Source organism: Synchytrium microbalum (genome assembly GCF_006535985.1).
Source record: "Synchytrium microbalum strain JEL517 chromosome Unknown SmJEL517_scf0002, whole genome shotgun sequence".
NCBI classification, from domain to species: Eukaryota; Fungi; Chytridiomycota; class Chytridiomycetes; order Synchytriales; family Synchytriaceae; genus Synchytrium; species Synchytrium microbalum.
The window spans coordinates 1,349,596-1,375,291 of NW_022158351.1; the positions used below are offsets into that span (position 1 = coordinate 1,349,596).

Consider the following 25,696-nt stretch of genomic DNA (forward strand, 5'->3'; position numbering starts at 1 on the left):
GCCATGCTTCGAGATCTGGCAGCGATTTTAGCACTCGAAATAGCATAAAATATAGTACCTAGTCTAGAAATACTTTTTTCCTCCCAATATTACGACGCATATCCTTGCTTACAACATTTCATATTCACAATCACAACGATGCTGCTGTTCAAAAATGAGTACCAGGTAAGGCCTGCATAGTCGCCATATGTTCATATCACTCATGATCATCGTATCTCTTAGGGCGGAGCCGATTTTACTATATTGGACAAGTCCTTGGAAAACTGGAAGATGGTCAAGATTGCAAAAGAGTATGAGCGAGAGGTCAAAGGTTACTGTCTATGTACCAAAGGAACAGGAAGCGCTTGCTTGCCAAAGGATCCGCTAAAGCAGTCTGGTACGAACTCGCATCGAGCTCGAGATCAATTGCTATTCATCAAATTGTGGTTGATGAATATGTCAAGCCGTTCCTTTCTGATCCATTCCACAAGAAACAATCTATCTATCTTCATTGAATTTGATCAAATCTATGCGAACTGATCAAGTATTCCTTATGCCTCGTCAACCTTTAGCTCACTTGGTTCAGCCATATCTGGTGCTGCAAATATGGGTTCCTCTGACGGCACCCTTGGCTCTGGAACTGAACTTGTCTGATGTGTCTGGAAGCAAGAGAAAGTTCTTAATGTCGGCTGCCTATCGAACCCTTCAAGTGACGCCACTACATGTATCAATTCCACTCTCAGAGTCATTACCTCGAGACACATGGGTGAATCTCGTCATAGACCTCAGCAGCTTAATCTCGGAAACGTTACGAGGTCAAACATTTAGATCTCTCGACGCCATTCATGTTACCGGTTCATTCAAACTACGGAGGATCTTTACACTCAAAGACAAGCCTTTCGATGTTGATCACTATGGTAAGCACAATCAACTTCGATGATAGATCAAACGCTCAAGTTTTTGTTATTGTGCTAGGAGAATCATCAGAACCCATACCGCGAGCAAACCAGTTCCCACCTGGCGTCGAATACACGTCACACTTCATATGCCTCGCCAGGGCTGAACCACTACAGAGAAACGAACAACCCGTAGAATCGCCAATACCGCAATTGCATATGGACGACAGCTCCAAGCCGCATATAGCGTTTGGACGTAAAGTAGCAGTAGGAGCTAGTCAGGCTCCATCAACAAAGACCTCACCAACACGGTTGCCAACATCACCAAAGAGACATGAAACAGGCTCTGAAGAACAGAGCAGATCCGTCTCTAGAGCATCAATTGCTAAACCTGTAGCTGTCGTTGCGGAACCTGCACCAGTTAAAAGACCTCATAAACCTATCCGCTCCCCACCCAAAGTTAGGATTGTGAAGCCTGATCCGTCGACCATGAAATCAAAACCAAGTGGTGGTGTTGTTGCGAAAACAGTGGTGTCGCTAGCGGTACCAGTGGCAATAGCTCAACCGATAGAGCAGATGGTCATCCCAAACGCTCCGTCTTATAATCCCTCAGTATATTCTGACGATTTGGACAGGGAAGAGCCACCAGATCAACTACATACCGAATTTGATGGTGAAAGCGGTGAGATGTCATTTCCTGTTCACACCCCTGCTCAAACCTCAAAGTAAGTGCAGATCAATTTGAATCAAAGGTTTGCAAGGTTCTTATATTTCACCTTTCGTAGATTGACGACGAGAATCCCATCGAGCTCCTTATCATCAACAGCTAAACCAAAGCCAACTCGCTCGAATATACCCTCACCTCGAACACGCCCATTGTCATCCAGTGCATCAAAGCCTACGGAATGTGTAGCAGAACCCGTCATGCAACAACCAGATAGACAGGAATTGCACCAGATGTCCCCTTTTGTCGCAATGGACAGCGGTGTATCACTGTCTGAAAACAAAGAGCCGGGTATGAAATCGATATTCGACGTTCTGGACAGGTATGTGACAATTGGAGCGGAAAATTGTGTCAACGTAGTTGGCTCACAGTCTACACCGACTAGTATAATACAAGACGAAGAGGCCGTGCTTTCAGAATCTGATCAAGCCATTGAAAGCCCTCATATTGCGAAAGCAGCTGAGTTACAACGTATCAACAGGTTGGTGGACGAGTCTACACTTTACAGGATGTTTCGGATTTCTAACTTGTGTCTCTACCAGACCTGAACTTGTACATACTGTGAAGGAACAGGCCCTAAATCTTTCAAAAGGCAAAGAAGCATCAGCAGCAATGGAACCAACTTCACCACATCTACAGAGTCATGAAGATGGGGATGACGCATCCAGTGAAAGTTCTGAGATTGAGGTGGTATTCGACCCTGTGAAAAATGTGTATGTAGATAGCACCGGAACTGTATACGAACTTGCAGTTTAAGCACCAACTTATACAACATAGATAATTATAAAAAAGATCCCGTGAATTGGTTTAAAAAATTACATTACAAAAGTTATAAAGTAAAAAATACCCCTTCTCGCCAAACCATAGTCGTCGCGGTGGCGTTACATTATATTTTAAGGGCCTGAATCGTACTTCCAAACGATATCGATACAAAGTCCGGCTGAGCTGTATTCCACGCCAGCTGATTAATTTCCGCGTCAGCGGTATAAGCCAGCAGTGGATCTCTCAATACTCTTTGTTTTGACTTCGAAACGTCCCATACCAGCGCCTGCGAATCATCTCCCGCTGTACAAATCAGTCCACTGGCATGCGGAGCCCAGCATATTGTATTCACTGTGGATGCATGGGCGTGTAGTTCGACTACTGGGACGGCGGGTACCCGAACATCCAGTATCAGGACAGTGTCTGACTCCATTTGGAAGGTTGCTATGTAGTTTGGATCCTGTTTGTTCCATGACAGACGCAGTAGCGGTGGGTTTTCTACTGGTGGCAAGGTTATTGATGTGGTGGTGGGGTTTGCGGTTGCCATTGAGGGGGATGGCGACATATTATTGTTAAAGTTGTTGTTGGAAGAGGATGATGGGTTTGATGATGGTGCTGGTGTTTCGTATATGATGGTTGAGTGGTCGAGTGACCTGTAAAGCATCAAACGGTTCCAGGGTCAGCTGTGTGAGCGAAAAGAAAAGAAACTGATGCCCAGATCATGGTGCGAGGCACGTACCGCAGATCAAACATTCTCACTGATCCATCAGCGCCCACACTAGCAAATACATCTGCCCCTCTTGCGAATGCCACGTCATATACTTCCTTGTCGTGAGCAATCAGTTGTGTTTTGGCTTGTTGTGTCTATGATGAGGTGTCAGTTTCTTCTCGTGTCCTTGAAATGCATGAATTTGATATGAAACATACATGTACATCCCACACTGTACACGTTGTATCTATACTGCTTGTGACGATGAGGTTTTGATCTGTCTCATTCCAATCGAATGATGTCAATGGTGCACAGAAATCTCGTTTACTCTACAAATGACGTGACGTTACAAAGAGTAGTGACCTGTTCAAACAACATGGGACCAACCTGTCCAATCCGCCTGACATTGGCCAATGTGGACCTGAGTGTTAGATTAGGTACGGGTCTAGCCCATTCTCCAATATGATTACTGGCGTTTGTTTCGAGTATATCGGATGACGGTAGCTCCCATATTCTCAAATAATCTCCTGTTGTGCCTAGCACATCTGGCGTGGACCCACCCTAAGACAACAAACTGAGGTTGGTATACACATCTCTTCACTCATACAGAAACACGAGCATGCCTTATACGGAGTCCACAGCAATTTAGTAATAGGATATGGATGATCTGCTTCAGCAATCTTGACGAGGTCAGCAGCATGATCCCATAATTGAATTATTTGCAACTAGAATCCAGAAATGTCAGAACATATTGAAATGATGGGACGCACCGAGATCCAAATTACTTGCCTTATTCCTGTACTCTTCTATGTAGGATCCGAGAGCTAGTCTAAATGTATTCGGTCTCTGTGACCAGTTTTGAGCATAGACAGGCCAAGGTGCGTTGTAGGTGTATATCTCTCGATAGGAGGAAGTCGGTATTGGCGGAGGAGGATGCGGTTGGGTGGCCATATATATTATAAATTACCTGTCCGCGGGATGACGAACTAGTATCGTTCATCCACCCTCGGCGTCGGAATAGATCACACCTATACAAGTTTGAGATTATTGAACGTGGATGTTGGGATCCTGTAGAGTTGAGACGGAAGGACGCGAATCTGGCTGCCCCAGATAATTGATGTGTACTATATATCCGTGGATATGTGTGGCCTAGTATGATGTTAGGCTTTTGCTTACTTGAAGAAAGGAGACGAACGTCTGGCCTAGTCACTTTCAAAACCATTCCCCGCCTTTTGAACGTGCTTTCGAATTACAATAACGTAGAACCTTACAATAAATTCAATTACACGGTCCTCCTTCTCTGCCTTGTCGGTTTGGGAACGTGACATGTTCTGCTGTTCTACTCCTTCAATACTACTAGGGAGTGGGTCTGAACTCGCAAACTACGGAGGGTGCAATGTCATCAGATCTGTTAGATCCAGGTATGGAACTATCATTCATCTCATTCCCAGCCACAGATCTATCAACGTAAACTCACAAACCTCTTCACCCTTTTTCAAAATGCAACAAGATGTAGAAAGTGCTTCTGTTCGGCCCTCTAATATGAACCTAGGAGGCGGATCACGGCTATTTCTAGACGACAACATTTACAAAATAGAGGATCTCCAAGATGCCTCAAAGAAAACCTCAAGGGAGATGGACAATACCGCATTAAAACTATAGTATGCTCATTGTACTGCACCAACAATTCCACATCGAGCACGCAAAAATTGACGATTCATCTTGTGCATTCTAGTGCTTCTTTTGGATTCGAAGCTACCAGAAAGTCACATCTCCACTTTCTGGACGAGACTACTCTCATGTCGGCTGTTGGAAACGTTCTGGTCTTTATAAACCTAAAAAACATGCAACAAACCTACTTTGAAGGTTTCAGGGACGGAGGAATTGGTGCTATGGCTGTGAGTTCATATGACGCTGGTGCCAAAAGCAGAGTTCATGTGGACAACGCTGTTTGCGAATGACCAATACTCATAACTCTACCTCGTTTCGCTAGTTACACCCAAGTCGTAAACTCATTGCAGTCGCAGAGATTCATGAGCCAACACCTAGGATATATCTCTTGGAGTATCCCTCTCTAGACGTCCGACGTGTCTTAACGGGTGGTGCAGTCCGTGGATATTCCGCAATCTGTTTTGATTCTACTGGAGAAAGGTTGGCCTCAGTCGCCACAGATCCAGATTATACACTGACAATATGGGATTGGCAACGCGAAATGGTCGTGCTTCGTAGCAAAGCGTTTGCTCAAGTGAGACTCTTTCCATCAATCTCATCTACTCGTTTTTTGTTGACCGTCTTAATCTGTCTTAGGACGTAGCCAATGTAGCATTCGCACCATCATCAAACCAACTCACTACGTCTGGATCTGGACATATAAAGTTTTGGCGTGCTTCCTCAACATTCACAGGTCTCAAACTTGTCGGACAATTGGGCAAGTTTGGAGCTACAGAACTGTCAGATATAGCATCATTTTCTCAATTTCCAGACGGAAAAGTTCTGTCTTCCACTGAATTCGGAAACTTGCTTTTATGGGAGGGCAATACTATAAAATGTGAAATCATGCTGAGAGGCAAGAAGCCATGTCATCAGGGACAAATTCATAGTGTTATGATGGAAGAAGGTGAAGTTCTTACAGCTGGTGATGACGGGTTCATAAGGATGTGGGATTTTGAGACTATTGATGGTGCTGATGTTTCAGATGATCCGCCTGCTGCTGCAGCACCAGCGAGTTCTGGTGAGAATGGTGTGGCTGGAGGCGGGAATGCACCTGTAGCTGTGTCGTCTGTGCAGGCTAGAATATTTGAGATTGAACCTCTGGACGAAATTTTGATTGGTAAAGACGTTCAGGTATGTTTCACGACGAAAAGAACGTATTGCATTCTGCTATTATAGAGTGCTTTCACTAAATCCTAATCTTTCAACAACACAAGATTAAAGCCATGGCACGATGTTTAGGCCCTGGTAGTAACGACTATATTGTGTTGGATTCATGTGGAGCTTTATATCGTGTCGACATTCGAAAACACAGTGTTGACCGTTTAATGTCCTTCCATTCGGGTGCTATACATGGACTCGATGCATCACCACTTCTACATCATATATCTAGTATAGGTGTAGATGGTACAATTCGAGTGTATGATCTAATAGCTCGGACACTCGCTGACCGAATCAAGTATCCAGCGGGAGGTAGCTTCTTGGCATATCTGCCTCCAAGTCTAGATGCAGCAGGTCGAACACTCGTAACTGGATTTGAAGATGGTGTCATGAAAATAATGTCGCATGGTACAGCTGGACTGGCACCAGGTGCAGACAATAATGCTCCATCAAATGCTACCTTAGGACAATTCACCCTTCATTATGTATTTAAACCACATACCAAACCTATAACTCAAATATCAGTGTCCGTGGACGGCACCTTCCTGGCTTCAGCGTCACTGGACAAGACGGTCTTCTTCTTTAGACTGAAACGGGATTCAGCTCTAGATAGAGACACGCTAGTGTTTTCACGAGATTCGGTTAGCGTAACCCTCGTTGGATTTATAGAACTCGACGCTGCTCCAACATGTATAACATTCTTGTCTGGGTCTAGTAATGGAGATGAGCTGGCAACAGATTCAGCCGCCGATCTGGAACCGCCGACTTTGCTGATTGTTTTGGAAGACGGTCGTTTATGTACCGTGATACCTCCAATTGCTCCCATTAGTGAAAATCCGGTAACATACAGGCTTCCAAAGTCTGTCGAAGTCATGCCATGGGTTTTAGATATACCAGTGGTGCCTGGAGCTGTAATTCCAGACACTATAGCAGTGGAGGAAGTAGAAGATGTTAGTGGTGAACAAGGTGATGAAACCCAACCAGATGAAATCGCAGAAGTTGTTGAAGCTGTCGCTGCACCACCTGAACGTCTTTCAACTACTCGTAAACTACGAGGTTTAGGACTACCACCGGCTCCTCGAGTCACATCAGCTGTAGCCCTTGATGGAGGACTATTTGTACTAGCTCTTATAAATAGTGCCAACGAAGGCGAAATCCGAAGCTGCCGCCTGTCGACTCCCAACACATCGCGATTGCTATTAGTCCATACCAGCTCCTTCAGCAGTGTCAAAATATCGACATCTGGACGATACTTGATAGCTACTTCACTTGACGGAACCACTGCCATGCGACCAATAGAAGGCAATGATCTTGTCCCGAATGAAGGATGGCAAGCTGGTCATGAAACGTATGCCCAAGCTGCTGAGATTGCTGCGTCAAATAATTCTACCACTGGAACTGGAGATTGGTGGTATGGACATGCGCATGGTGTTCGTGGTGTGAAGTGCATCACTTCTACTTTTGATGATGCCTTCTTGTGCTCTGGTGGTGAAGAAGGTGGTATTTTTGTCTGGAAGGTTCTTGATGAGGAGGTTCGAGAAAATGAAGGTGTGTCTGTGGAGACTTTATCACGATCCAGTCTGATGCTAATAACGTGCATTCATAGCTTTTGACGATGGTGCAGACAGAGCTGAATGGGAGGGCAACGCGACCTCTGAGGAGGATGGCGTTGAAGATATTCTGGATCCAAAGGCCTACAGTATTGAAGAAGCCAAAGTCAAATCTGGAAAGGATAAAGAGTTGCAAGATGCGGAGCTCAAGAAACAGGTGTGCTTAGTTTTCAAATCCCCAAGGATATTTTCCAATATTGATCTTTGATTTGTTTTGGTTTGAAGATGACTCGAGAGCAAATACTGGAACTTCGCAACGAATTCCAGAAACTTGTTACCGAAAACGAAAAGGCCCCAGCTGGTCAACAAATTGAGATTGAAGACTTAATTGTCGATCCGTATCTCAATTCAGAAATGGAAGAAGATGCTCGACGTAAACTCCGTGAAGTTGAGCTTGAATTGGCGTGGGCTGCTGAGAAGGAGACTATTGGAGTCAATAAGCTTAAAGCCAAGTTTATTGATCCTTTGCAGACGGAAAGGGTCCAAATTTCGTCCTTCAAGGTTGGTGGTGATGATAATCTCGTTTCTGATTATCTTTACTTTATTGATGCATTTTATCCCAGACACATCATATCATTTCGACCTTCAGAACCGTCAAATTGGTAGCAGCAGACGAAGATTTGGGAGGGTCGCCGGAAACTAGGGATAGACATGGGACAGCAGTAAGTCACCTATGCATTGGACAATTCATTCATTTTTGCGTCTTCGTTAACACTGAAACAACATTCTGTAAACAGGTTGGTGGTCCACCACGCACCGCAACATTTATACCAGCCAGTCGAGATCACGAAGGCAATCATGGTCCAACAAAAAAGATCTCTAGCAAGGTAGAGCACTGGCAAAAAAAATGATGAACACGTCTAAGCCAATGCCATGGCTGACGATCGTATTTCTTGTAGGCCGCGGCAGTATCTAAACTTGAAGCACGTAAAGCTGCACGAGCCGAACGTGTAGCTCTATGGAAGGAACTCATGGCATCTCAGCCTGACGAAAACCAAGAAGATCGTCGAGATGTCGCAGCAATCAAAAAAGCTGAAATCACCATGGGTGACTTTAAACTCAAGACGGGTGCTGACTATGCTGTTCCTGAGCATGAGCGTACTAACGCAGACAAGAAGAGGCGGCAGGCTAAATTGTTGAGGCAGTCTGTGTTTGATATCAAGGAGGTGTGTTATGTTTTGAGAATAACGCGTCGCTTGTGATTGACTGGCATTTTTTTCATGTAGCAATTCAACCAACAAGTATTTGAAATGCGAGATCAAAAGATTGATTTGATTGGCAAGATCAATCGTTGGAATCAAGAGTTGATTACTATTGATCAGGAGTTGGATAAACTTGGGCAGAAGCGCGGAGGGCCTATCGTTCAGCTTACCATGGAGGTACAGATTTGCAATTCTCGTTGTCCTGTTTTTCGTCTTGTATCGTTTCTCAAAGTTCCCTTTCATCAGGAAACGGCATTTCCAAGTCGTCGCAACAATGTCACTGCCGAAGACATTGCAGCTCTCAAAATCGAAGAAGCGAAAGCTGCTTCAGACAGTCGTGGAGGTGATCCACTCGGTGGATTTGGCGATGGTGGAGGAGGAGCCAAACCTCCAGCACAAGCAGCTACATCGTCAGAGGCTACTACGAATGTGAAGCCTGTCGATGCTTCCGCGTCCGATTCTTTGGGCTCGGAAGAGATACTGGCAAGATCGAATCAGCCACGTACTATTCTCGAGCGTCGTGAAGAGGAATTGAAGGTTACCATGTTACTGTATCGACGTGATCGAATCAACAAAGTTAGTGTTATACTGTAACTTGATGGTGTTTTTTTGTTGTGCTCAATTCAAGTTTGATATTTAGGCCATTCAAGATGCTATAAGCAAGTTTGATACACAGTTGCAAGCTCTGCACAAGGAAAAGCTTACCTTGGAAGGAGGTATGTTATGAGGAATGTTTTCCGAGTCGGACTTTTTGAGCCTAACGATTTCATAACTAGACATGAAATTCGCTGAGATGAGGTTGCTCTTGCTGCAACGAGAATGGAGGTTGCTGAAAGAATTAGAGCAGTTTGATAACGAGTATGTCGAGAAGCTCCAAATTCGTCAAGCTGAAAAAGATGACATTGACTCCAAGGTATCATTAAACTTTTGTTTTCAACGCGAAAAAATCACCGCTGTAGTAACAGTTAATGTCGACGACTTGCTTATCTAGGTTCAAGAATGTCAAGAGAAACTTGCGTCAAAGAAGCAAGAAGTAGAAGATGCCATTCAACATGAACGAGAGATTCAAGAGGAGTTTGCTGCCACGTTAGGAGAGAATAATCGACATGAAGAGATCTTGACCAAGATTTTCAAAAAGAAGATTCGTCGCTCCAAGGTTGGTTTTTCAAATTTCCCGTTCGTCAGGAACGTGTCGTAGCAACATTTCACCAGACTCAATTCCGCTTTATTTGCACGTATATAGAAGAAGCAACAAGCAAAAACAAATCAAGACGCACCTTCCGATGACAGTGAATCAGATGTCGACGACTATGATTACGATGACGCCATGTCTGATGAAAACATGTCTGACTCTGGTGAACAGGCATCGTCATTTGTTCCTGATGCCTGTCCGCCCTACTGCGAGGTGGCTCTTTACAATAAGGTTTTGGAGCTACGGGAGAAGCGTCTTGATCAAGAGGATGGAATGGCTGAGATACAGAAAGCTATAGATGTGAGAACCGCATATCCATTCTTGTCATGTTGGATTTTGTTGACGCTTTTTTGGTTTGTAGGCATTGAGAAAAGAAAACGAGGCTTTAATGAAGAAGGAGAAGGTCATTGATCAAGCTCTCAAGTTGGCTGCTAAGGAGATTGAGGACTTCCAAACTCAGAAACAACATAAGCTGAATGAGCTTGATGTTATTGTAAACATTAAGGTGTATTGTACCAGCGTTTTTTGGTCTCACAATGATTACTTAGGTTCCTCTGGCGCTACATCAAATCATGTTTGGTGACAAGCCTGCTATTCCAACCGACTTGTCAACTGCACTCGTTTTCCTCAAATCTGGTTTAACCAAGTTGCGGAATCGGGTTGGAGAGATTGAGCAGGTAACCAAAATAGATAATAATATCCTTCGTCATTGCAGCTGACGCACCAAGCATTAGGAAAAAGCTGAAATTCGTATGCAACATCAAGAACTTAAACGTCATCACGTCAGTTTGGTTCGTAGTAAACGTGAAAAGGATGCCAAGGTACTTGAGTCTTGAGTTTGGTGTGTTCAAAATATGATTATCTCAATACGGTGTCATTTTTCTCAAAAAGCTTCAAGAATTGGAGACACGTACAAACGATGTCCAAATCCTCAAATTTGGTCGTGTCGTTGACGTTGAAAAGCTTGAAAAGATGGGAGTCAACAAGAGTGCGGAAGATATGAAAGATAAATTGAGTCGAGAAGATCGAAAGAGGTCGTTAGAAGTAGCTGCTGTACAGGTAAGTGGTCTATCTAGTGTTACTATAAGCAGGGATTTAGTTTTTGCTGATATTGATTTTGGTTTCTAGATGGATATGGATCGTTTGAAGCAACGCTACACTGATCTAACAAAGCAAAACACTGAACGAGTCGAGTCTTTGATGGAGTTGACCAAGGGTTTGAAGCAACTAGAAGATGCGCTGAATTCAAACCAAGGATCTATGGTAATAGAACGGCGTTTCCAAACTTTTTTGTACTGTCGATTTTCTGATCGTTTGTTTACCAACCACAGGCTGGCACATTCCCTGGTAGCCATAACCGTAAAGAAGCTGAGCAAGAAAAGCTGCAAAAACTTGTTGCTCAACAAGGGGCTCAATTGGAACAATTACGAACAGAGGTTGAATTCTTGCTTCGCAAACCTCTTCATTTACCAGTCTTGTCAAAGAACGCGAATTCAACGGTAGCTGCTCGACCGGAACTACCGGTTGCTCCACCAGCAGAGTGATAGCTTTCTGATTGTGATACATGTGTTGATATTTAAAAAGCTAGTGCTCGTTGTAGATACAAAATATATACGTATACAATCCAAAAAAAGACACAGGTCTAATCGATCATTATCACTCCTGATGATGATGCTTCACGTTCCGTAGGCACTGACGGATACACAGTAGCAAATGATGGGAATTTCTGTTGCGTTTTGAGTACTAGTGCTAGTTGTTTATGATGGACGTGTCCCATAACGAGTTTCGATTCAATCAATGCTGCACATCCACACTCTACTTCTGACAGCCCCAAATCACCAAGTCCAGACATCATCAATCCTTTTTGGATTCGCCAGAAGGGGATGTGAGCGTCTGCTGCTCGTGGTGGTTCCACTGATATGCTAAAAAAACGAATTGTGAAAGAGAGAAATCCTCAGAAGTGAGTTGGTCTAATGTAGGACTTACAAGATTTGTAGTATCCGCCTCCAAAACAGAGTCTTGACATGTTCAGCGAGTATGAAATATAATCTTCGTTTCAACCACATGCTCTTGTTGGCATCCAAAGCTTCCATGTATCTCGAATACGAGCCTCGCCAAACTTCATCGACTAGTGGCTGATATGTGGTTGATAAGGAGTATGAGCTCAATAGATCGGGAGTTGGCATGCGGCCACGGATTAGGCGTGCTGCGACCAAGTAAATCAATATGACACTGTTGAAAGAACCAAAAAAACTGAATAATTAGTATTATAGGTTGATAAATCAAATGAAAGAGAACCTTACCGTTTCTGCTTGGAGTATCCAGCCGGACATAATTGGAGTGCACTCGACAAGAATTTCTCAGCCTGAATGGAGGAACAGAGAAAAGTGTCCATAAGTTGAAAAAGGATAAAGTTGTTTGTTCAGACACTTACGGCAGCGAAACGATGAGATACTAACTGCAGTCTGCCAACCCAATAATAATACGTCACTCGTTGAGCTTTCGGTAGATGTTCAATCATCTGCCGATGATCTCGATCAATGCTGCCTACAAATGACGAGCACACTGATAGAGTGTTCATCTATGAAATACAGTACTTTCAGTTTCGAGCCCGATCTAATGATGAGTAATATGACATACCTTGTCACAGAGCTTGAAAGCCGTATTGGCAGCAATGAGCATTCCCGTCTTTCGTTCTGCCATCATATTCCTTTAGAAGGGCAAGTTGTGAGCAACAAATCTACTACCGTGTCAAGGATCAAGACACTGAGGACGTCATACTTGTCTGATGTGACTGAATTGACAAATGCAATCAATGTTGAAGAAAACAGGTTGACCTTGTTTGGTTTCTCCCATGCAGTTGCTCCAGATGCAACTCGTTCTGCTGCGACTTGACGTAGGTGATTATCACACTAAACGGTCCGGACAAGGAATATAAGCAAAAAACAAACAAGTTGAAGGTAGACGGAATGCTCACGTCAATAGCTAAATGAGCCAACTCTCGACACAACATGAGTAAAGCAGGAGACAACCATGCCATTGTATAGTTTGCCGTGAATGATCTATAAAGAATAGAGATCTGAACACATGGATTGCGACACCTTTCGTGAAGGGACTTACGTGAATGCATTCAGCAATTCTTGGAATCTCATCAAATCATCATTCTCTCTGATCGCCCTGAGCAGCGACTTTGCGAAAGTATGGAATGGCGTTAGTCGCTCGCATAGCTCGTATACTCCATTTAATCTTGTATCATCCATCTATAGTATGAAGAAAGCCTTGTAAGTACGTGCCAAAAAATGAGGTTCTGGATTTTTCTTGACTTGCTTGCTGAAGGATTGGTTGTAAGATGGGGAGAATGGCAGAGATCGATATGTGAGCTGCCAGATCATCGCCATCTCGCTGCCGTATCGCGTTTTGAGTCTCCTGAAGCCATAACTGTAGCATTTGCATCGTTTTGTTTGAAGCTTCGACACGGCGGAACTTTTTAAACCGTGTCCTGTTGTAATATGGTGTATATTCAGGAAGATGTTGATATTTCGCTATAATTGTTTTACAGATTCTTCTTCATCACGTCAGACACACTCACAAGGGGATTCTGCGCCAGAAACGTCTGAAGTAGTGATGGCCTGTCCGTACAGATACCATTTACCCCAGCTGCTCGAGCTTTTCGATATCCTTGCTCAGAATTAATACCCCCAGTTCCACTGCCAAATAAGATGACGCTGATTCCAAGCTTGTTCAAATGTGTAAACCACGACCTCGACATGAATATCCAAAGATCCGGTAATATCAAGCAACTTTCATGATACGTCATCAACCTGAAACGAAATGATGTGTGTTGGTACAGTGTCAGTTTCTAACATGTCAATGCTGCATACCAAGAAAGTCCCACCAGATGTAAGAAGTAAGATTTGAGAGCTCTCCCGAAACTGAAGAACAGCGGTATATCTTTATTATGCTACAATCATGCGTAAACAGATGAGAAGCTGTAGTGTCGTACTGTGCGCAACACTCTTACCTTCCAACACCAGACATTTGGAGCGTTTCGAAAAGTACCCCAGACTGTCTGCTTTTCACGATTATACTTTTTTATCAGCTCAGAAGTCTTGATGACCAGCTCCTCTGGGCCGCTCTATCGGACGAAGATGCGGTTCAATTCAAGGCCAAAGGAACCGAGCAACAAACAAACACTAGTCTTTAACCACCACACCTTTACATCAATCTGCATCGGATACTGAGGATACTCTTTCAACAAGGTCTCCAGAAGCGGAATCTCGATGCTCTCCGGATCATCCACAACCTGCGCAACACCTTGAAGCTCTTCACGAATAAGCAGTTTAGGTAGTCCTTCAAAGGTATAATCGCCAATCTCTTTCTTCTGATACTGGCTTCCACAGAGACGTCCCAGATACTTGTCGTGGAATATAACAACTTGACCATCTGAAGTCAAGCCCACATCGAGCTCCAGTAGATCTACCTTAAGCTCCTATAACAAGGTGAACAATTTCATTAAATTCAAAGTTGCATATCATAGTCTTCAAGGAATTTCCTTCGAGGTCTCTTGAGCGCAATTAGGCCGTAGTCGTGTCAAAACGTATAAATTTCATTCGAGATGATGCTACGAATTGCGACTGACTCTCAAAGCCAGATAGCTTAAACGGATGTATACTTACATCTGCAGAGTATCGAAAAGCTGGCATCGTGTTTTCGACTGGTGGAGTTTCAGTTAGTTCACCATTAAATCTTCAAAACTTACTTGTGTCGATGACATCAAACACAGCAAGCTGCTTACCTCTCTCTAAGCTTCCTCCTCTATGAGACATCAGCGCGTGTGGAAACGCTAGTTTCCCTATGGTCGCCACAGTGCTCATCCTTCGTCTAGCTATGTTCATTCAAGTTAATCTGTGACAGCAATAAGGACGCAATTTGCACTATCTAACGAAAGCAAATAGCAGGACGACGGTAATAAATGCGCCAAAGACTACTCCAACGCGTCTGAGCGACTTTGATACTCGATGATAAACTTCTATATAGCACAACTTATTTTTCGTTTTGTACAGGAGTGGATGAGATTTAAAGGGAGACACACGTTCCGTCCTAGTTACGTTTTAATCTTTCATTTTCGATTCTTAATCGATGCAATTCTTGATCCACAGCAGCGAATCGCTCATTAGCCTTATTTAGCATGCCCTCCATGTTCTTAAAGTTCTCTACGAGCACATCCAAGTCCAGTTCAACATCCTGGCCATTCATGGCTTGGTCAATGAGCGTCTTGATGAGGATGGGAGCTTCCAAAACAGGCGATGGACCCAACGAATGTACAGACGATGTGGTATCTTTGCGTAATGGTTCATCCTTGTCTGCAAACGACGACGAGCGCGAGATGTGTGACTTTTCTTGTGGTGCGAGAGAGTGTCCATCGGCGTTTCGTACTGATGGTGATGGGCCTGATATCGATGAGATGGAGAATTGCCTTCGAACCGATTTAGCACCGAGAGAAAGCTGGGATCCGCTCTTCTTCAGCTTTGGTTGCGGTGTAGTTGGTGGTGCGGGCACATTAATACCGTTGATAACAATAGCATCAAACTTCTTTCGCCTCTTTAATGATCCCAAACGTGCCAAAAGACCTAATGCGGCAGGTGCATCTTCTGGGATTAATGACGGGCTTCGAGAGACACCCTTCAAATCATAACTTGATGGTCGGCCACGCATGGTTTGTCCTGCAGAGTGTAGAGATGCTTGTGATCCCATTAAAGCTTCTAATCCTGCTGGTCGGCCTCGGACTGTTGACGATGCACCGGTTCGTGCAAGGACGGGTGCTGGGCCTGGTGGAATGGAGTGCGTTGATTCGCCCAAGTTGCTAGTGGATTCGGCAGCATTCAATTGTTGTTGGGAGAAACGAATGTTTGGGTAGTTGGCTGGTAGAGTCATTGGCATATCGGCTTCGTTTTCAGGTTTCAGCTTTGGTGGTGGTGGAACTATAAATGCATTTCCAGTGAGAACGTGACATTTTGCCTCAATAAAGTGTCTTCTCCCAACAACAACCAAAAAGATAATCGAAATCTAGACCATGCTCACCAATATCAGTTGGCTTGAAGTTCTTGATTAATTCAGCTAACTCTGAATTTCCAGCAATCATGGCAGCCTGTGATGGTGTTTGTCCACTCTTGTTACTCTTCTCACGATCACACCCTCTGGTCAACAACCATTTAGCGCATTCTTTAGCATTACGAGTAGCAGCAACGTGGAGCGGTGTGTTTCCAGCTTGGTTTACAGCATTCAAGTTTGCACCACTGTCGAGCAATAATGAGGCAATGATATCGTGATTGTTTAAACAAGCCTAGTTTTTCGCAGCAAAAAAGGCTTTAGTCCATATTTGCAAATTGCGCCTATTAGCCCAAACATGATCAAACCTGATGTAAAGGTCCCTTTCCATTCTCATCATAGATTTCAGGAGTTGCCTTTTGAGACAACAACTTGACTACGATATCTATATGTCCAGCAGTAGCAGCGTAATATAGAGGGGTCAATCCAAGAGCATCAGTAGCATTAGTCCATGCTCCATAACTCAACAGCGCTTGACAGATTTGTGACTTGTTATGGGCTGCAGCCAAATGCAATGGTGTCTTCCACAAATCACCCACACGGTAATCCAAAAATGCTCCATTCTCAATCAAAAGTGACACTATTTCCTTCTCGTTCTGCGTAATGGCGATGGATAGTGGGGTTTCTAGAAACCAAATACGGAGTTAGGGCATTCCAGGTCTGTCTGCAAGGCAGTTTTCATTGCGCACCTTGAGTGGCCTCAGTCCAAAAGTTTGGATCGACGCCTTTGTTCAAGCGTTCTCTGACTTTGTCCACATTGCTGGCTTTGATATCTTCGATAAACTTTTTCAATTCCTTCTTCGAGTTGGCTGCTGCAACATCGGCGTCACTAACACCGGGAGGCGGTGTTCTTGTCTTTGGCAAGAATTCCAAAGCGGCCTTGGTATCACAATTACATGGTTAGTTTCTGCGATAGACGCGGCGTCGGGCCAAAGAAAGTACACATAACAACCAAAAATGGGGCACCACCATCTATCTCACATTGTTTTCAATTCCATAACTTCCAATCTCTCTCTTCTCTTCCAAAAACTTGCCAGCTTTACCATTAACTCCAGGAGCAAATATACCATGATTTAACGCGTCCTTGACGTCCTGTGCCCCCTTTTCAATAGCTTGTCTCTTGACAACCCAAATCAACTCATTAGAGGCGACCCGAATAGCCTTTTGTAATTTCAGCGAAGGATAGGATATCCGAAGCACAAGTTGGTTTGCTCCAGCGACTGGGGTAGAAGGTGTTGGTGGACTCGAAATTTCTGGGGTAGCTTGAATGTTCAACTTTGTTTGAGACATGCTGTTAAACAGGCCTGAGCGCGAATTCTTTAATTCATTGGTAATGGCGGTTGACATTCTTTGCTGCTCTGACATTGCGTTTTGAACCAACACGACGCGGTAACAGCAGGCTGTTGAAATTGTGTGAGGGGGTTTGATGACATTTTTTTGGCCCAATCAAGGCCTATAACTGCGCTCAAGATGAGACAGGACTTTGAGGTGTTCTAAGTGGTTGCAATTGGTGTTAGTTAAAGTTCTACTCGAGATGTAAACACCGCATCATCGCTTGAGCAAAACCATACTTTGTGACAGTTTTAACAAAAACCCAAATATTTCAAACAATCAAGAATGGCCATCGAGAAATCAGTTGCTATCATTGGTGCTTCCTCAGGACTTGGTCTCGCTCTTGCCAAACACTTTGCGTCCAAAGGCACTCGTGTGTATGGCACAACGAGAGATGGAAAGGACATCCAAGTCGAAGGAGTTTTCACTTCAAAGCTCGACACATCTGAAAAGAGATCTATTGACGAATTGAAGATTCCTGAAATCCAGGAACTTTACGTTGTCGCTGGATACTTTTCAAAGGAATCTTTTGATGAAATGTCCTGGGAAGGTTTGTGATTTAGAAGATTTGAAAGCTGTTGTTTTAAACTTTTCTGTGAGCGATCGCTTCACTGAACATGACTCGTAACGTGCATTAGAAGAGTTGAAGATGTACAAGACTGGTGCTATGGGCCCATTATTCGTCACTCGCCATCTTGTGAAACAAGGATCTCTTCGTCACGGCAGCAAGGTTATCTGGATTACTTCGGAAGCTGGCTCTATTGGTTTGCGTACTGAAAAGGGTATGTAGCCCCTAACTAACTATGACTGTTGTTGGAATCCGAACCTGGTCGGATAACTTGACATTTCTTAACTACTAGAGGGTGGAGGACTATACGGTCACCATGCTTCCAAGACTGCCCAAAACATGAATGGAAAACTATTGTCGTTCGACTTGAAGCCGAAAGGAATCTCAATAGTTATGATTCACGTATGTCTCCATGAGAATCGCGACTATATGGTCAGCCTTCACCTTAAACTTTTATGGTGTAACTCGAACTATCAATTAGCCTGGCTTCATGAAAACCGGTCTCACAAAATCTGTTGGATTCGACAAGCATTATGAAAAAGGCGGAGCAATTGATCCTGAAGAGGTCTCGCCACTTTTGTGATGAAATCACAACAAAACGCCATTTCTCAACTCACATCTTTGACCTGTTGTAGGCAGTGGAACCATTGTTGAAGGTTGTCGCGAATTTAACCTTGGAAAACACGGGCAAGTTCATTGCACCAGTGGGTAAGTACAAGCTTGGACCGCAGTATCATTTGAGCAAGGAATGATTGACTATCTCACCTAGGCCCGAAAGGAGTTGGGAACGCACATGTTCTCGGTCCTGTTGAGAAGCTTCCAGCACCTTTAGAGTTGCCTTGGTGATTCTCGATTTCCTTTGGTCGTCAATTGGTCCTCCTCATCTCTTCGCTTTGTAAACTATTGTTTATATCAACTCCTTTTGCAAAGTATACATGAAATCAAATCTTTTATGAGTGACGTTTGCCCAAGGTCCAACCAAGAGCCAATCGAGTTGTGTGTTTTGCTTTGGCGATCGAAAGTTGAAACGTAGACACTCATGATGAGAATCTTGGCCAGCAAACAGCAAGCAGCAAATACTATTGCGCGGATCTTTACCCTTCAACTCAAAAGACACTAATCTGACCAACCGGTATGTTTTGACGCGTCAAAAACACCAAAATCAATTTCAAACTTCTACAATTGTCGAGGCAGAGACGAGGAAAAACAGGAAAAGAGACACGACGAGACACACTGAACCAAATCTAACAAGCTCTCCTGTACGCCTCATTCCAGATATTTGTTGGGAACGAGATCCGGTTCGCTAATTCTTCCTGCACGTGTAACGTCGCGTGAATTCGACAAGTGTCGGCCAAATACATTCCAGACTAAGAGGCGCTTCAACGCACCAAGAGGGCCACCACATCTTTCTATAATGGCATCCCAGTGGTTGACACCTGAAATCGTCAGGCGCTCATCCATTGCTGGCGGTGTAGTTCTTGCATTGGTTTTACTGGACAGAAGATGGCGAAAACGGTCTTATTCATGGAACTTTATGGCTCCAAACGATGCTCCTATAATGATGGGTTATCCCTTCATAGGAACTCTACTTGATATAGTCTCAAACCCACGTAAGTGCTCACCTGCATGGTTCGTTTGCGTATCTTGGTTGCAAGAGTCTGACACAGTGTTATCTCTAGTAAACTTTATAGATTGGATGATTGAACACTTCAACAAGCATGGACGTGTTCTACGAATGACACAATTCGGAAACAACTCCATCACTACTGCTGATCCGGGCATCTTGAAGAGAATGCTGCAAACTGATTACGAGACTTGGACACGAGGAGGCATTGTGGGGCTCATGTTTGATGATATTGCTGGTGGGCTCATCCTGGCTCCTAATGGTCCAGGGTGGAAGAAGTCTCGTACCTTTTTCGGTGAGAATTGTTTTCTGGAATGACCGTCTTATTGCGTCCTCTGCTCTGGCATCTGTCAAATCTTACTCACGCGAATCTCCTTTTCCGTTTGTTTTGAGAATAGATCCATCCTTTTCCGTCGTAGCAATCAAATCATATCAACCCATTGTGCAAGGTCGCGTCGACGATCTGTTAACATGGATGGAATCTCAATGCTCAGCTTCTAATGCTGGTCCGTCGACACCGGGATTGGATTTGCAGCCGGCCTTCCATGGTCTAACATTCGACATCATCACTGGAATCACTCTTGGTTTTGACCCTGTAAGTTGCCTGTTGTCTGATTCTTTTTAATCTCCTTTCAGTATGTTTGTCCTCACCACAATTCTCTGCGTGGCTTATATAGGGCAGCGTGAAACTTGGCGGACACTCAAAATATGTCGAAGCTTGGGAGCGGTCGTTATACTTCCTATTAATTAGACTGACGTTACGTGGGTTTGGTTACAGTTGGTTGTGGAGAGACTCTAAATGTGTACGTCGTTGGTGTTTGAGCATTTCTGCAGATTGGGTGTTGACATCAAACTTTGAATCTCGTTTACAGGACCAATACGACAAGGACATTGCTCTGTTACGATCAATGATATTGAACAAGATGGAAGAGTATAACACCAACGGTATTCCCAAAGACGACGTATGCATACTATCAACATATGCTCGTACAATCAAGGACAAGCCAGAAATGGCTCCATGGGATGTGAACGACGAACCGCAGCTTTTGCGAGAATTTACCTCGTTGCTTTTCGCTGGTCACGGCAAGTGGTGTTTAAATTTGGAATCGTAGTCTCTCAATACTTATCCCATACTCTTCGTTAGACACTACATCATCTTTAATCACCTGGACTTTGGCATTCCTCTTCAGCAACCCTGAGAAATTAGAAAAAGTTCGTCGAGAAGTCGACACACTCGGATCTAGACCACTGAGTTATGAAGCTCTCGAGCAACTTCCATATCTAGGTGCAGTTATCAAGGTAAAGACTGTAAACACTTGGTCAAAGTACCTTTCAAAAAGTCGCTGAGACGTTGTGCCTCCACAGGAAACTCTTCGTCTTCGACCATCAGCACCTTCACTCTCAAGAGTACTAGCCAAGGATACCGTTTACGAATGGACACTTCCAAATGGTAAAGTAGCTAAACAGTGGGTTCCAAAAGGTGTGTGCAGCAATATGTTTGGCGTCATTCCTTCAATGCTCTAAAGATAGAACTTTAGGTACCGAGGCTGGGTACTCGCCCATGTCTGCACACCTCTGCCCTGAAAATTTCCCCGACAGGCCCACTCAATTTGTGCCCGAGCGGTGGCTAGATGAGAAGAATGCTACTGATCCTTATGCGTAAGTCGTTTCGTCCTTGCTCAAGAAAACGCATGGGTGTAAACAAGGCCCCATATTGACAATTCTATCTTTCTTATGTAGTTATGTACCATTTGGGGGCGGGCCAAGACGTTGTCTCGGTGGTAAGCAAAGTTCACTATTGACGCAGTTGGGTCAAAAGACTGACACTTTTCACGTTCGTGTACACAGAGAAGCTTGCCTTGTATGAAGGGAAAATCACCGTTGCATCAATCTTGAGAAAGTTTGATTGTGGTATTGTTGATGGTCATGTAAGTTCGAATCAATGGGTTGGACCGATTGTCCGACCGTTTAATCAAACTCCATTTTCAACATCTTAGAAAATGGATTATGCTGTAGCCACTACCATGCGTGCCAAATATGGTATCAAGATGTGGTTCAAGCCAAGGAAGTAGAACATCTGTTCGTGCCATGAAGTTTTGGATTGCTTTATAGTTGGGTTGTTAAACCACGAGTTTACTGGAATTGTTTGATATTTCTCAGTAGAATGTCAGTGTATGAATCGTATATGAAAACAAGCATGTTGCCTTTCCCATAGTTCAATGATTGTTTTACGTCTTGCGTGACTTTTTCACAGAATAAAAATGTCGATGCTTTTCGGCTCTGCGCCGGCAAAGAGGACGGCTGCTGCGATACTGTTAGCAGAGAAGGCCAAACTATGGACCAGCACATTCGAGAATCTAGTGAATGTGGAACCAATCGTCATTCCAGCTGCCTCAGATAATTTTAAACTTGGAGCAACACTCTTCACACCGAAGCAGGCTGGCCTAGCTGGTCCACTAGTACTGATATCATCTGCAACAGGAACTGAGCAGGCCTTCTACAATCGGTTTGCCAAGTATCTGGGTTCAAAGGGTATGTTAACATTTGAGTTTTTTGGATAAACATCACCAACGCGAGGGTTGTTGTCTCAAATGATTTGACGGAATCTTTACTTGTTATAGGATGCATAGCGCTAACATTTGACTATCGTGGCGTTGGCAAATCCATGCCAACGACTTCAAAACCTGGACAGCACCCATTAGCCGGCTTCAATGCAGACAAAATGGACTGGGGATATAGGGATCAGACAGGCTGTATAGATTTCTTAAAGGGACGATATCCAGACCGTGAACTTGTGGTCATAGGGGTTGGTGAAACAGCAAATTCACAAATTCACACATTGCATCAAACACTTTTTGTTGCTAATAGCACTCTGTCGGAGGACACATGATACCGCTAAATCCAAAAGCTGATCTCGTCAACCGTGCCATCTTGGTGTCCACCAACAGTGCATACCCATGGCACTTGTGGGATGTGACCAATAATGTACTAAACGTGTACTTTCTGTTTCCTCTCCTGTCCATTCTCTATGGATATTTCCCATCAAGGAGGTTAGGCAGTCAACTCACGGATCTGCCGGCTGGTGTCGTTCGACAATGGGCGTACTGGGCTCGAAATGATAAATATAGTGGTAGAGACTTGCATCCAGACTATGCTGCGACTAAAATAGGACCGTGTCTAGCTATATCGTTTACGGATGATGACTTTGCCAAAGAGATTGGGTTTACGAAATGGTTGGCAAACCTGCCAGAATCAAAAGTTGAACATTTTCATCTAGATCCAGCCACGTTTGATCTTCCGAAAGTAGGACATATGGGATTCTTTAGTCATATTAATGGGATAAAGTTGTGGGACTTGATTGTTCCGTTTGTAGTTGGAGAAGAGCCGACGCAGTTGAGACAAATCAAGTCAAAGCAAGTAATCGCAACCAGTAGTAAACTGTAGATGTTAAAACTGAATCATATAGACAGTAGTTTTCATGTATATTTTGCAAAACGAGATTGCTATGAACATTGTGTTTTACAAAGCAAAAAGGCGAGGAGTGACCACAAGAAGAGTGTTGAAGAATTACTAAGGCATCTCAACAGGGCCGAGAGCATAAGTGTTGCCCGCTCCTTTTGGATCTTAAGAAAGTAACAGCATATTCAGTGATTATCAAAACACCAAAAACGTTGCAATTCTCGATACCCATCGGTGCGATGAACCTTCCAGTGTTTTCCAAAGTAAGATCTGCGACAACATTCGACAATGGATCGATTACCTACTAGCAGGACGGAGGTGTGAGTCGATAACCTTTGTCTGCGCTTGACAACTGCCAGAAAAACGTACCTTTTCGGGGTCGATACCATCGCCTTCATCGTAGTGCTTGTCGAATCCAGCAGGTTTGGTGAAACGAGTCTTCATAAAGCCAGGCTGATATGACGAAAGTCTGAAAACTAGAATCTGCTTCTCATGTTAACTGGCACAGCCTTACATGAATCATAACCATTGGAATCCCTTTTGCTTTCAAGTCAAGCGACAATACTTTTCCATTCATGTATTGAGCGCGAGCACAGAACTCTCCACGATCTATGTGAAAATATATACAATCCAAGTTCAATGAGGTGCTGCCGTGCACGTGAATAATGATGCATCCCAGTAATATCGCGATCTACACCATCCATAGTTATCATACCAAGACGAAATATTTCAGATGCATACCCTTTCCAGTCCTGTGACCGATAGAACCACTTTCCGAAGTAATCCAGATGACTTTGCTTCCTCGATGTAAAGAACCGTGTTTGACAAGATGGCGAGTGAGACACAGAGGGCCCAAAGCAAAAGCCTTGTACATCCTCAACTCTTCTAATGCACGTTACGAGACAGGTTTGTATCTCGATCCCTTGCAAAAACAGTAAAAATCAAGATTGATTCACAAACCGTCAGATGCGTCATTGAAGGCTTCCTTTGCATCGAAGCTAGCGAGCACATACAACTCATGGATTTCAGGAATAATCAATTCATTGATGGAAGTCTCGTCACTGATATCCAGTTCCGATGTGAAAGCAAGTCGGATCATAATGTCTGTTGGATTTCGAGCTGTAGCGTACACTCGGTTTCCTTTGGCTGCGAGGTAATTGACGAGGGCAATGCCGAGGCTGGATGTAGCGCCAATCACTCCTACGCTCTTGTCTTCAATTGTCATAGCTTTTGGTTTGTGTTTGATTCACAATGTTGATTTCGCGAAGATGATGCAGACTCGTCAAATGTACAGCAAACCAAGCTCGACAAACCTCATGCTTCATCTTTGAGGCAGGCAGCAAATACTGAATGGAGAACAAGACACATAAAATTTAAAGGTGCAGTGTTTGCCAACTATGTCACCGTGTGCTTATGGATTCTTCAACGCGATAGCAAACCAGGTGAAAATTTCAATTGCCGATTCCGAAACAGAATCGAATGCTTCATGACATATATCACCGTGTTCGACTGGTGAATGGTATGTCTTCTCGTCTCTTACGCGCGGGCTAAGCAACCACGGAATGATTTTAACGGCCCAAATGTCACAGCATCTTGTCTTGGGCTCATGGACCTTCGGACGTGTGTGGCTGAGTTCGGTGAACAGGTGGTAGTCGGGTGTCTTGAGTGTTTTGATGGTTGATGGTCCACGAGCCATATGGCCATTGGTTGCTTGGTGCTTGCAAAGTACGATGTAAGGTGTGAGTAAGCACTCGAGAAACCACCGCCCGTGCTGTATCATCCTTGTGGTGGCCCAAACGATTGATGTCAAAACACATCACCAAACTAGGTACGCGACAAAACAAGACAGACAGGACCAATCAGGTGAGAGCAGTCAGATCAGTACAGTGAGTAATATCATAGTCATATGTTTACGGTGACCCACCTAAGCAAAGTGTAAGTACACTACTAGTTTTTTTTATGGAATGATGGAATGCACCACTACAAGTATAGTGCCATAGATGCTCAAGCTTGAAAGGAGGTATAGACGGGTCCTTCAAGTATTCGTGGTCTTCTTGACACGTATCTTCCTACTCTAAACTCGAGCTGTCACTGCTGTCACGACGCAAATGCAGTTTACAAAATCATCACAACGATTGACAAACCAAAATCATGCTCATTAAAATTCAAATGGATTCTTAAAACTATGTCTTCTGTTCCAACATGATCCATCTGTTTCTATTGTGCGTGTGCGTTCTGTCAGGTTGACTTGGAACTGTACGGTGGTTACATCGCTGCAACTGGGAGGTCAATTTAATACGAATGTACATTCTATGTAAATTGTTCTACTGTCGTTTATTCAGTTGTGAGGTGAGTCCACCGTGACATGAATTTAAATAATTAGCCTTCGCTCTAGATAAGACTAAACGAATCTGAAAAATGGGATGCAATGTCTCAAAAGAGGCAAAGCCGGAAACAGAAAATTCTTATGGTACTCAAGAATTAGCAAGTAACGGCGGTTATTCAACACTTCCTGTCATTGTTGAGCCCCCTGTATTTGCGACCACCAGCGGACGAGGTAGGTGGCTAGTAACGAACCATCTGAAACAGTCACGAACTTTTTCTTCTATAGGGTCTGATTCCGCTGCCTCTAATGTGCCCAACAGCTCCACCGGCCCTGT

The 25,696-nt window shown here is 43.9% G+C and overlaps 5 protein-coding genes across 5 annotated transcripts; 3 read left to right on the forward strand and 2 right to left on the reverse strand.

Moving 5' to 3' along the window:
* Positions 1–138: 138 nt before the first annotated feature.
* Positions 139–2,355, forward strand: SmJEL517_g00772 (uncharacterized protein; the record flags this gene model as incomplete). The annotated part of the gene is made up of 7 exons (XM_031166701.1): positions 139–165; positions 223–376; positions 552–896; positions 955–1,600; positions 1,661–1,921; positions 1,985–2,080; positions 2,142–2,355. 7 exons carry the CDS (start codon positions 139–141, stop codon positions 2,353–2,355), a joined length of 1,743 nt encoding a protein of 580 aa, XP_031027562.1.
* A 130-nt stretch (positions 2,356–2,485) lies between these two features.
* SmJEL517_g00773 (uncharacterized protein) lies at positions 2,486–4,021 on the reverse strand (the record flags this gene model as incomplete). Its single annotated transcript, XM_031166702.1, has 6 exons — positions 2,486–3,014; positions 3,101–3,225; positions 3,289–3,399; positions 3,458–3,631; positions 3,686–3,693; positions 3,841–4,021. 6 exons carry the CDS (start codon positions 4,019–4,021, stop codon positions 2,486–2,488), a joined length of 1,128 nt encoding a protein of 375 aa, XP_031027561.1.
* A 549-nt stretch (positions 4,022–4,570) lies between these two features.
* Positions 4,571–11,489, forward strand: SmJEL517_g00774 (uncharacterized protein; the record flags this gene model as incomplete). The annotated part of the gene is made up of 22 exons (XM_031166703.1): positions 4,571–4,731; positions 4,806–4,968; positions 5,064–5,315; positions 5,378–5,914; positions 5,998–7,489; positions 7,548–7,708; positions 7,777–8,052; positions 8,115–8,213; positions 8,289–8,378; positions 8,451–8,717; positions 8,778–8,930; positions 9,000–9,329; positions 9,394–9,469; positions 9,530–9,666; positions 9,745–9,909; positions 9,997–10,245; positions 10,307–10,438; positions 10,494–10,622; positions 10,680–10,766; positions 10,837–11,004; positions 11,074–11,208; positions 11,277–11,489. 22 exons carry the CDS (start codon positions 4,571–4,573, stop codon positions 11,487–11,489), a joined length of 5,472 nt encoding a protein of 1,823 aa, XP_031027564.1.
* Positions 11,490–15,045: 3,556 nt separating this feature from the next.
* SmJEL517_g00775 (uncharacterized protein) lies at positions 15,046–17,400 on the reverse strand (the record flags this gene model as incomplete). The annotated part of the gene is made up of 5 exons (XM_031166704.1): positions 15,046–15,926; positions 16,027–16,288; positions 16,362–16,678; positions 16,743–16,932; positions 17,035–17,400. 5 exons carry the CDS (start codon positions 17,398–17,400, stop codon positions 15,046–15,048), a joined length of 2,016 nt encoding a protein of 671 aa, XP_031027563.1.
* A 270-nt stretch (positions 17,401–17,670) lies between these two features.
* SmJEL517_g00776 (uncharacterized protein) lies at positions 17,671–18,799 on the forward strand (the record flags this gene model as incomplete). Its single annotated transcript, XM_031166705.1, has 6 exons — positions 17,671–17,935; positions 18,024–18,167; positions 18,246–18,355; positions 18,435–18,518; positions 18,589–18,661; positions 18,723–18,799. 6 exons carry the CDS (start codon positions 17,671–17,673, stop codon positions 18,797–18,799), a joined length of 753 nt encoding a protein of 250 aa, XP_031027566.1.
* Between the last annotated feature and the right edge of the window lie 6,897 nt (positions 18,800–25,696).